This window comes from Sardina pilchardus, chromosome 8 (assembly GCF_963854185.1).
Source record: "Sardina pilchardus chromosome 8, fSarPil1.1, whole genome shotgun sequence".
Classification (NCBI taxonomy): domain Eukaryota; kingdom Metazoa; phylum Chordata; class Actinopteri; order Clupeiformes; family Clupeidae; genus Sardina; species Sardina pilchardus.
This window is the reverse complement of record NC_085001.1, coordinates 4,701,544-4,714,043: the sequence shown is the minus strand read 5'-3', so window position 1 is coordinate 4,714,043 and position 12,500 is coordinate 4,701,544. Positions and strand designations below refer to the sequence as shown.

The 12,500-nt window shown below is 48.6% G+C and overlaps 1 protein-coding gene across 1 annotated transcript in view; it reads right to left on the bottom strand.

Moving 5' to 3' along the window:
• The window catches only part of lrrtm4l2 (leucine rich repeat transmembrane neuronal 4 like 2), a 75,194-nt gene extending 74,848 nt beyond the window's left edge, over positions 1 to 346 (bottom strand). Inside the window, exon 1 of the mRNA XM_062543824.1 lies at positions 245 to 346. Within this exon, the coding sequence (XP_062399808.1) occupies positions 245 to 346 (102 nt within the window). The remainder of the gene's footprint in view (positions 1 to 244) is intronic.
• Positions 347 to 12,500: the final 12,154 nt, after the last annotated feature.

Genomic DNA, 12,500 nt, shown 5'->3' with positions numbered 1-12,500 from the left:
GGCGACGGCATGTCTGTAATCTCCCTCGGCCAAAGGAAAGAAATGCATCAGAAAGCCGCCTTGATCTCCACAAAAGCAAGCGGCATTAAGGACTGTACAGCGCCGCAGCTGGCTCTCTTGTGTGTGGAAATGGAACTGCAGAAATCATTGTTTAGAAGATGAAGACCAATCTTTCTCCTGCGTGTGTGGGCTTTGCTCGTGAGTTTAGTAGCTGGAGAGAACGACTCGCTAATTGCGCTCGGACTTTGTTTGGGCAGAGACGGAGCGTCTCGGCGGGCGAGTCCATCATCGTTAGCGTGGTGTTCATAATGGTGGAGGTCCTGTGGCGCGGCGGTGGCAAGGTCATCGGGCCTAATTCCCCAAGAAAGCCTTAATGACCAGACGCCAGCCTTCGCTCGATCTGCTGTCGGAGACTCCGAACCAAAGCGCGGTCCGGATGAGACCGTGTGAGGTGCGGTCATTCACACGTGTCGTGCGCCTCGGCGGCCAGACAGAACGACCACCGGAGGTGGATCGGGGACGCGGGACCGCTTGCACTCAGGCCCGTTCAGATTAAATATGTACTCTGGCTGCTGCCAAGATTATGCCACTCTGCGCCTCTCTGTGGGCTTCCAGACACCAGGTGATGATGACCTGTTTGTGCTACAGACACCAGGTGAGGATGACCTGTTTGTGCTACAGACACCAGGTGATGATGACCTGTTTGTGCTACAGACACCAGGTGAGGATGACCTGTTTGTGCTACAGACACCAGGTGATGATGACCTGTTTGTGCTACAGACACCAGGTGAGGATGACCTGTTTGTGCTACAGACACCAGGTGAGGATGACCTGTTTGTGCTACAGACACCAGGTGAGGATGACCTGTTTGTGCTACAGACACCAGGTGAGGATGACCTGTTTGTGCTACAGACACCAGGTGAGGATGACCTGTTTGTGCTACAGACACCAGGTGAGGATGACCTGTTTGTGCTACAGACACCAGGTGAGGATGACCTGTTTGTGCTACGGGGGTGTTTGAGTCAAACGAGGATGCATGTCTTTATCTCTGTGCTGTCCGCATTCATAAACATTGGAGACCATAGGGAGAGAGTGAACTGTGGTCTCCCATGATGTTTTGATGCCTCTCTGCCTGCTTGCATCTGTGTGTGTGTGTGTGTGTGTGTGTGTGTGTGTGTGTGTGTGTTCCTCTGCATTCGTGTGTCTATATGTCAGGTCGAGACCTCGGACGGTGTCACAGCGCAGTGCAATCATGTCCCTGATGCTTCCGTTCAGTGTGAAACCAGCAGCTGCGAGACACGAAGCACAACACACACATGTCCCTGCAAACAAACACACACGACACACACATGTCCCTGCACACACACACGACATATACATGTACCTGCACACACACACGTGTCCCTGCACACACACACACACACACACACACACACACACACACACACACACATGTCCCTGCACACACACACGACACACACATGTCCCTGCACACACACATGTCCCTGCACACACACACACGACACACACATGTCCCTGCACTCCCAGGCTGAGACACGACACACACACACACGCACATGTCCCTGCACTCCCAGGCTGAGACACGACACACACACATGTCCCTGCACTCCCAGGCTGAGACACGACACACACACACACATATGTCCTTGCACTCCCAGGCTGAGACACGACACACACACACACATGTCCCTGCACACACACACGACACACACATGTACCTGCACACACACACACACACACATGTCCCTGCACACACACACGACACACACATGTCCCTGCACACACACATGTCCCTGCACACACACACACACACATGTCCCTGCACTCCCAGGCTGAGACACGACACACACACACACACACACACACACACATGTCCCTGCACTCCCAGGCTGAGACACGACACACACACACACACACCCATGTCCCTGCACTCCCAGGCTGAGACACGACACACTTTAGATAATAAAAGAATTGCACACAACATTTGTGCCCCTGCACTCCCAGGCTGAGACACGACACACAACACACACAATAGTTATGTCCCTGCAGTCCCAGGCTGAGACACGACACACACACACACACATGTCCCTGCACTCTCAGGCTGAGACAGGACACACACACACACACATGTCCCTGCACTCTCAGGCTGAGACACGACACACACACACACACATGTCCCTGCACTCTCAGGCTGAGACACGACACACACACACACACATGTCCCTGCACTCTCAGGCTGAGATGTAACACACACTGTTACGTCCCCCAGCCCTGGTGGCCGCCTACAGATGGGTTTGGCGACCCCTGTTGGGTGTTGCATTTTGTGTCTTTCCCTAATTGCAGGTGAGCCGCACCTGGGCGAGGCCTGCCAGACCTATATGAGGGAGACTCCTAGGTCTACTCGCCAGAGAGAGAGGCGTACACAGACTGTGTTTGCATTGCGAATCGTTTGGCAACTTCGACATCCGTACCTGTCCACCCCGAAGCTGCACGCGTCCGCTACCAGCCTTTGTTTCACCCCTGAAAGCCTTAGTTTTGATACCCGTTTTGTTAATAAATACCCCTACTTTTGTAACGAGCCGATCTGTGTGCGTTTCCCTTTTATGTTGCGGGTGGTGTCCGTCTGCCCGTAACATATTGGGGGCTCGTCCGGGATAGTTTGAGTTTAAGTTATTGTCGGACTTTAGTGTTAATTGCTTGGTTGCGGAGCTTCTGAATCGCTACGACTTTGGTGAGTGTTCTGATGGGCAATTGTTTGTCCGTTCCTTTGTTTGTTAGTCGATGAGAATCAGTTTGTTTAATTTGTGGTGGATATCTCAGGAGGGGGCACGTTGGAGGCCTCGAGCTGAGTAAGCCATTGAAGACTGCGTAGGCAGTAAGTATTTTATTTCGGTTTTGTGTTAGTTAGAGAGAGTAGATTGGACAATATTGCCTATCAGAATACCTTTAGTTAGTCGTCTAGCTTGTGATATTGTGGCATATCGCCTGTTTGTTTAGTACACGCTGGAATTTTAGGCTATACTGGCGTATTTGGTTGAAATTTGGGGGTGGACAATATAATTCGTGGTCGTTTGTAGCCTATATTGTGCTTTTTGTGTTAGACCACTTTAGATATTTGCTACATTGTAGCTTCGTCGCAGTAACACTGCTTTGATTGTTTAAATTTGTGCGCGCTCGTTTTGAGCGTCTTTTTTTGTTCAAGTTAAAACATGGCATCGGAGGAAGACTTCGAAAAGGAACCCTCCGTTGATTTGCTTTCGAAGTTTTCAAAAAGGCAGCTGCTTAACTTGGCTGCCACTCATGAGGTCGAACTCACAACTGCTGACAAACGCAACAAAGCGTCCATCATGGCTGTTGTACAAGCTGCGTTGGTCAGTAAGGGCATTTTGCCCGAAGAGAAACCTCCCGACTCTAGCGAAGCCTTACGGCTTCAGGTTCGGTTGAGAGAGTTAAGTAACAGAGAAAAGGAGCTTGAGAATGACCGTGAGCGTGTGCAACTACAGGCGCGAGAGCAGGAACTCGAAAATCAGCTGGCATTACGAAGGTTGGACATTGAGGCGCTGACGTTGGGTGTCACTACTCCTAATACATTTGATGTCCCTCGCCACATTAAACTTGTGCCACCTTTTGTGGAAAAAGAGGTAGATAAGTACTTTCCGCACTTTGAACGTGTCGCGACCAATTTGAATTGGCCGAGAGCAATGTGGGCGTTCCTCCTGCAGTGCGTTTTGGTAGGTAAGGCGCGCGAAGTATATTCAACGTTGACAGTGGAGCAGAGTGGTGATTACGATGTAGTCAAGACTTCAATTCTGAGGTGCTACGAGTTGGTACCTGAAGCATACCGGCAAAAGTTTAGAAACTTAAAGAAATCTGAGCGGCTAACTTTTGTTGAGTTTGGTCGGGATAAAGAAACTCTGTTTGATCGCTGGTGCTTGTCACAGCAGGTTGATAGCCAAGAGAAGTTGCGTGATCTGATTCTTTTAGAGGAATTTAAGAATTGCCTACCAACCGCTGTTGCAACGTATGTAGCTGAGCAGAAGCCTTTGTCCATCTCGGCAGCTGCTATACTCGCTGACGAATACGTCTTAACGCACAACATCACGAGAGACCGCTACCGTGACAGAAGTAACTTATCTACAACCACAGATGCAGACACGAAAAAGAAAGTAGGCCTAGCTGTAAAACAAGATGACCGTCACTGTTTTTATTGCAAAAAGCCAGGGCATGTTGTGGCAGAGTGTTTGATTTTAAAGAAAAAACAGTCCGCGAAGCCTATGGGTCTCGTTAGTTCATCTTTGAAATTGATGTCGCCTGTCACTCATGTAGAGTTAAAATCTGACAAAGCCCAGTCCATGTACGAGCCCTTTCTCATGAATGGGACCGTGTCTCTGCCTGGTGTAGAGGCTGTCGCTGTGCGTATCTTGCGCGATACAGGCGCTGCGCAGTCTTTCCTCCTTCGTGGCTTGTTGCCGCTGTCTGAAAAGACCGCGACTGGCAGCAGTGTCCTTGTTCGCGGAATCGAGATGGGTTTTCTCGACGTCCCCTTGCATTGTGTGCATCTTGATTCGGATTTAGTTAATGGTGATGTGGTTGTTGGCGTTCAAGATTCTTTGCCGATCCCCGGTGTCACGTTTCTCCTCGGCAATGACTTAGCCGGTGGAAACGTGTGGAGCCGAGGCAATGTCCCACCAGAGGTTGTGTCTGTGCCGCTCATTCCAGAGGGCCTGGATGAGTGCGCACATAGATTTCTCGAGGTATTCCCCACTAGTGTCGTCACTAGGTCGCAGACTCAGAGGTTGAGGGATGTCGTTCCTCCCAACGATGTCGACCTGAGTGACAGTTTCGTTGCTCGCCCTGAAGAGTGTGAGAGGCTCTTCGAACCCGCTTTCACTCAGTCCCGCAGCAGTCCTGTGCCTGTAGCGAAAGATGACAAACAATTAGATGTCTCGTTGTCGTTAGATAAGCTTATTAACGCACAACATAAAGATCCCACTCTTGACTCGTGCTTTAAGGCTGTTCAAGCGAGATGTGCGTCAATACTGTAAAACGTGCCATGTCTGCCAGGTTAGTGGCAAACCAAACCAGACAATTCCACCTGCACCGTTATACCCCATACCTGCCATTGGTGAGCCCTTTGAGAAGGTAATCATTGACTGCGTCGGTCCGCTCCCACGGTCGAAAAGTGGATACCAATATTTATTAACAATCATGTGTGCTTCAACTCGCTTCCCGGAGGCGGTGCCTCTGCGGAAGATTACGGCCAAAATCGTAACTAGAGCGTTACTTAAGTTCTTCTCTTTTGTCGGGCTACCAAAAGTAATACAAAGTGACCAAGGAACAAACTTTACTTCGCGTGTCTTTTCTCAGGTCCTAAAATCGCTTCAGATTAAGCACCGCTTGTCCAGCGCATACCATCCGCAGAGTCAAGGCGCTCTCGAGCGTTACCATCAAACTCTAAAGTCGATGCTGCGTGCATATTGTCTCGAGGTAGGTACAGACTGGGAGGATGCGATTCCTTGGCTGCTTATGGCCTCTAGAGAAGTCGTGCAAGAGTCGATTGGGTTTAGCCCTGCGGAGCTCGTTTTTGCTCACAACATTCGCACACCTTTAAGCGCAATTAAAGACCAGTGGTTGAGCAAGCCCACCTCTCGTAGCGCGTTACGGTTCATGAGTGACGTTCGTAACCGCCTACACAGAGCGCGTGAGTTGGCTAGGGAAAATTTAGAAAAAGCCCAATCTGACATGAAAACCTGGTATGACCGAGCGGCACGAGCCCGTTCGTTCAAACCTGGAGACCAAGTGTTGGTTCTCTTGCCCGTGCCTGGTTCGGCCTTTCAGGCACGGTTCAGAGGACCGTATATAGTCGAAAAGAAAATCTCTGATCTGGACTACGTGATTTTAACTCCAGATAAGCGACGGCATTCTCGTGTGTGTCACGTAAACATGCTCAAGCCATATTACACTCGCGAACATGTTAAACCTGACTTGTGTAATTTTCACTTACCAGGTCCAGTGGAGTCCACCGTGTTGCTCTCTTCACTGGTTGAGGATGATGACGCGGTGACTCCTCCGTCGAGATGCGTGATCGAAGGCCGCCTCAACAACTCGGCCATGCTGTCCGTCATTTCAGAGAATTTGCCCCATTTAACTCCCTCTCAAACAGCTGACGTATTGGCGTCAATAGCCGACTTCCCTGAGTTATTCGGAGATGTTCCGACTGTAACTTCAGTCCTGGAACACGACATCGATGTAGGTGATAAAAGCCCCATCAAACAGCACCCCTATAGGGTAAACCCAGAGAAGCGAGCTATTCTGCAACGTGAGGTTGAGTACATGCTTAAAAACAAGATAGCTGAACCTAGCTCTAGCCCCTGGAGCTCGCCGTGCCTTTTAGTTGGTAAGCCTGACGGCACGTACAGATTTTGTACAGACTACAGACGCGTAAATTCCATCACTGTGCCAGACTGTTATCCATTACCGCGGATGGATGATTGTGTGGACCGCGTTGGCTGGGCCACCTTTGTCACCAAAATAGACCTCTTAAAAGGTTACTGGCAGCTACCCCTCACAGCTAGAGCAAAACAAATTTCAGCTTTTGTGACTCCGGATGCGTTCATGCAGTACGAAGTTATGGCATTTGGAATGCGCAACGCGCCGGCTTCGTTCCAGCGTTTAGTAAATATTGTTTTAGCTGGAATGTCTAATTGCGAAGCGTACTTAGACGATATAGTTCTTTACAATACACACTGGTCCGAACACATCGAACAACTTCGAGAGCTTTTCCAACGGCTATCAAGAGCCAATCTCACAATTAATTTAGCTAAATGTGAGTTCGGGAAAGGTACTGTTACCTACTTAGGGCGGGTAGTGGGCAGGGGACATGTTCTGCCAGTAATGGCTAAGGTAGCTGCCATTCAAGAATTCCCTGTGCCTTGCGATCGGCGTGCGCTACGCCGGTTCCTAGGGATGGTAGGCTACTACCGCAATTTCTGTAAGAATTTCTCCACTGTGGTTTGTCCCCTCACTGATCTGTTAAGTCCTAAGACTAAATTTGAGTGGTCTGAGACTTGCAACCGCGCTTTTGAGAGTGTCAAAGCTCTTCTGTCAACTGCTCCCGTGCTGGCCGCCCCAGATTACAACACGCCGTTCCAGCTTGCTGTGGACGCAAGCAACGTAGGCGCCGGTGCAGTGCTTTCGCAGATAGGCGCAGATCACGTTGAACATCCCGTGTGTTTCTTCTCGAGGAAATTTAGCTCTGCCCAACGAAAGTACTCTACTATCGAGCAGGAGACTTTGGCTTTAGTGTTGGCTATCCAACACTTCGAAGTGTACTTAGGTTCTACAGCACATCCAGTTAAAGTCTATACCGATCATGACCCACTCAAATTCCTCAGCCGTATGTACAACTCTAACCGTAGGTTAATGCGCTGGAGCTTATTGCTTCAACCATTCAATCTCCAAATTGTGCATGTGCGAGGCAAAGACAACATTATCGCAGACGCGTTGTCTAGGGCGGATGCTTAATTAGTGTTACATTCTTAGCGTTGAAGTAAAAATAGTAATACGACATAGCAATCAATTAATAATATAACAAATAACTTTCTGATTTAAAGTGTCTTTGATTGTGCATCTATGCCCTTGTTGATTTAAAAAAAAAAAAGAAGAGTAATCTTGCATCTAGACTGTTGGACCGTCTAGTTATAATTTATTTGACCTGAGAGTTAACTGACTTTCTTAGACCTTTCTTGTTTATCTGAAATGGCAATACTAGGTATTGCATAAGTAGTTTGACTGTAGTTTTTCCATATGCCAAAATTGTCCATTTATTATGTAACTCTTATTTTGTGTGTAGGCATAAAGCCTAAAACTCAGTTATTTGCTTGTGGTAGCTGGAACTGTATTGCCTGGGTTGGTTCGTGCAGTGGGCTGAACTCAGAATTTCTCTTGTCCTTTGTGTGTTTTGCTGATTAATGTTATGGCGACAAGTCACCATTTTAGGGTGAGGGTGTTACGTCCCCCAGCCCTGGTGGCCGCCTACAGATGGGTTTGGCGACCCCTGTTGGGTGTTGCATTTTGTGTCTTTCCCTAATTGCAGGTGAGCCGCACCTGGGCGAGGCCTGCCAGACCTATATGAGGGAGACTCCTAGGTCTACTCGCCAGAGAGAGAGGCGTACACAGACTGTGTTTGCATTGCGAATCGTTTGGCAACTTCGACATCCGTACCTGTCCACCCCGAAGCTGCACGCGTCCGCTACCAGCCTTTGTTTCACCCCTGAAAGCCTTAGTTTTGATACCCGTTTTGTTAATAAATACCCCTACTTTTGTAACGAGCCGATCTGTGTGCGTTTCCCTTTTATGTTGCGGGTGGTGTCCGTCTGCCCGTAACACACACACACACACACACACACACACACACACACACACACACACACACACACACACATGTCCCTGCACTCCCAGGCTGAGACACGACACACACACACACATGTCCCTGCACTCCCAGGCTGAGACACGACACACACACACACACACACACACATGTCCCTGCACTCCCAGGCTGAGACACGACACACGCACACACATGTCCCTGCACTCCCAGGCTGAGACACGACACGACACACACACACACACATGTCCCTGCACTCCCAGGCTGAGACATGACACACACACACACACACACACACACACACATGTCCCTGCACTCCCAGGCTGAGACACGACACGACACACACACACATGTCCCTGCACTCCCAGGCTGAGACACGACACACACACACACACACACACACACACATGTCCCTGCACTCCCAGGCTGAGACGTGATCTCCACAGCTGTGAGTGAGAACAGCACCGAGCACATCTGCCCGGGCGCCATTGGCCTGCGTAGTGACCTGTCCAGGCTGCACCCAACAGCAGCCATGTGTTTATTAAGTCGTCTTTTTCTAACCAGCCAGACCTGCTTATTGGGCCAAAATGGCCTTGCTTGGGTATGGACCTCAAGGCTTTTTATTTCATTTTTTATTTTTATTATTAATTGGAACATAAATGCTGTGTGCAATTCTATTATTATCTATTCTAAAGGTCAAGAGCTAATACAAATTGTGGTTGTTTCCATGGAGACCGGCGAGGATTTGCCTCCGGAGCAGAGCGTGCGTCTCCGGTACTCTCCAGCCCACTAATCGGACTCCAGCTCAGCCCATTTGAGGAGCTCCGTTAGTAATGATCCTGCCGTTTTAATAGTGATTACTGCACCCGCCCGGCCCGCAGCTGAAACTAAGAGGTGTACATTCATTAGATTGTGAAATTGGCTGTGCAGTGGCGTGAGTGAATATAAAAGTATAATGCAGGTATATAGCGGAGGGAGCTCCGCCAGGGAGCACGGCCGTGCAGGGAGGGGATATTAGCCCAGCGAGGTGAGTCCTGAGGAGCAGCCTTAAGAGGACGCACTGGGCTTTACCTCTGGGGCTACAGGAGAGTGAGTCCTATGGAGCAGCCTTAAGAGGACGCACTGGGCTTTACCTCTCGGGCTACAGGAGAGTGGCGGATTTCATCTCAACTTCGTAGGGTAAGAGGTAAAATCAACATGCTTTGGATCCTTTTTCTCATCTCGCAGAAGTTCACTAAGCCCAAAAGTTCACCTAGGGACTCCTGCCCAAGGGGGCAATAGATTAGGGTGCTAGAGTGGTTCGGACAACAGATTAGGGCGTTAGAGTCGTTCGGGCCGTGGAGGTGGGGAAGGGGTTAGAGCAACCCTGTCATGTGCGGAAAGCTCTCTGAGATGTCCTGCGCTGCCCTGTTGGCTTAGCAAAGCCCTGTGTGACTGCCAGAGAGGTCTGTGGAGGGTGGAGGGGCAGGAGAGGGCTTTGTGATCAACAGTCAGACTACACAACCCTCAACCCTGTTACAGTCATGGAGGACTTTGAGAGGTGAATTTATTCTGAAATAGTTCCTGAGGAAAAACATTTACAACTTCCTTATCTGGACAATACATCCAGTAGACAAAGAATCTAAATGAGATGAGCGACTCAAGCAACTGATGTAAAAAAGGAGCTACTGTAAGGTGAACAGGAGAACAGCTAATTCATCTCCTTAACTGACCTACTGTATATGCGTGGATTTGTATAATCCATCCTGGACAATAGGGATGATTTTACCATAAGCTGACCTTGAGTTTGCCCTTTCCTCATGTTGGCCTCGTGTGCCCCTACCGTACCGTATGTGTGGTTATATTTCAGTAGCCCTCTGGAGCCTTTGCAACAACCCCCCCCAAAGAACATTTAGTTCTCAGTAATGTTTTTCCTCGGTCCAAATAACTACAATTCATTTCTTGTGAAAGCCACCGCAAGTACAGGAATAGCAATCAATAAGCCGGTCAATGCTGTGAAATTGAAGCCAGCTATATTTTTAATCAAGGGATTCTGACAGGACCGTAAGTCAATAGAAGCCCCGCCCCCCTCTGTGGCCGTCTGATTGAAACTCAAGCCCATAGTTTCCAATTTCATGCTATTGACTAGAACGCACCCCAACACACACACACACACACACACACACACACACACACACACACACACACACACACACACACACACACACACACACACCACCATCACATGGACAATAGAGCCACTCTCCCCCTCCCCCATCCTCTTCCACCGTCTTCAGACACAAACACACAAACACAGCCATCACACACACACACACAAACACACACACATACACAGCCATCACACACACCTGAAGGCACAATGGCACATCTGAGCTCTCAGAGTGGATGTGCTTTTTATCTACTGCTGGTACTAACCTAACACACTCACCTCACACGTGATTTCTATCTCACTATCCTCACGCACTAACCTCACATGTGATTTTTATCTCACATACTAACTTTACATATAGACCTCACACACTATCCTCATACACTAATTTCACATACTATCCTCACACACTAACCTCACATGTGATTTTTATCTCACACACTAACCTTACATATAGACCTCACACACTATCCTCATACACTAATTTCACATACTATCCTCACACACTATCCTCAGACACTAACCTCACATACTATCCTCAGACACTAACCTCACATGTGATTTTTATCTCACACACTAACCTTACATATAGACCTCACACACTATCCTCCTCATACACTAATTTCACATACTATCCTCACACGCTATCCTCAGATACTAATCTCAGACACTAACCTCACATACTAATTTCACACACAATCCTCACACACACTAACCTGATACTGTATGTTTACCCCTGCTTAGCATATGAATCCCACACCCTGTGTGTGTGTGCCCTGCGTTTGGTGTGAATGGAAGTGGAATCCCAAAGGTGTGTGTGAGTATCTGGCTGTAGCCAATGGGATTCTCATTCAGGCGTCCCGGAGCAGGACGCCAGCTGTGGCGTTATGACTCGTTAAGGCCGTCCGCTGGAAAAGAAAAGCACGCCATTCATCCCAGTGCTGATGTAATGGGCCTTAACTGTGTAGAGAAGGCAACAGCATGGTGTTTCCAGTATGCTGCGTAGAGAAGGCAACAGCATGGTGTTTTCAGTATGCTGCGTAGAGAAGGCAACAGCATGGTGTTTTCAGTATACTGTGTAGGGAAGGCAACAGCATGGTGTTTTCAGTATGCTGTGTATAGAAGGCAACAGCATGGTGTTTTCAGTATGCTGTGTATAGAAGGCAACAGCATGGTGTTTTCAGTATGCTGTGTAGAGAAGGCAACAGCATGGTATTTCCAGTATACTGTGAGACAGCAGCATGTTTTTTTTTCAGTATGCTGTGTAGGCATGCTCTTTTCCCATCAGTTACACTCGGTTATGCTGAACAGACAACGTGCTAAACAATGTGTGTGTGTGTGTGTGTGTGTGTGTGTGTGTGTATGTGTGTAGCCGTTTACTGACTGCACAGATAGCTGGCGATTCACAGGCTTTTAGGCGGCTAGTCCCGATTGTTCTCACTGATAGCCGGCTAATTGACGAGGTGATTTACGCTGCCAATTGTCCTCCCCTGGGGGTACACATATCGCCGGCGCGACTGCAGTGAGGACGCGAGCCGGCTATGCGGCGGCTTTGCTGAGACATGGGCGGAGCTGTCAACAACGAGAGTTGTGCACACACTGCTGAAAGATTTAAAATCAGCAAACAGCTGACTGTATGCTGAGCACAGATCATCATCATACTGTTCATATATTAGCACTGGTCCTTGTGGTCCATCTAGCACACTGTTCTTTCAAATGTCAATGGCAATTAAATCGCCAAACATCTCAGCATTTATTTATTAATTTGGTAACATATTGGGAAAAACATAGCCTATCCTGCTTTATCTACAGCCAGGATAAATTAGCTACACCTTGGCTAGCTTGCTCAAATAACCATTGACAACGTATTTCATTAAAGCATGTAGGCTATATCATACCCACCCTAAGGTTTAAGAAACATAACAACGTTGTCCAATTTTAGTT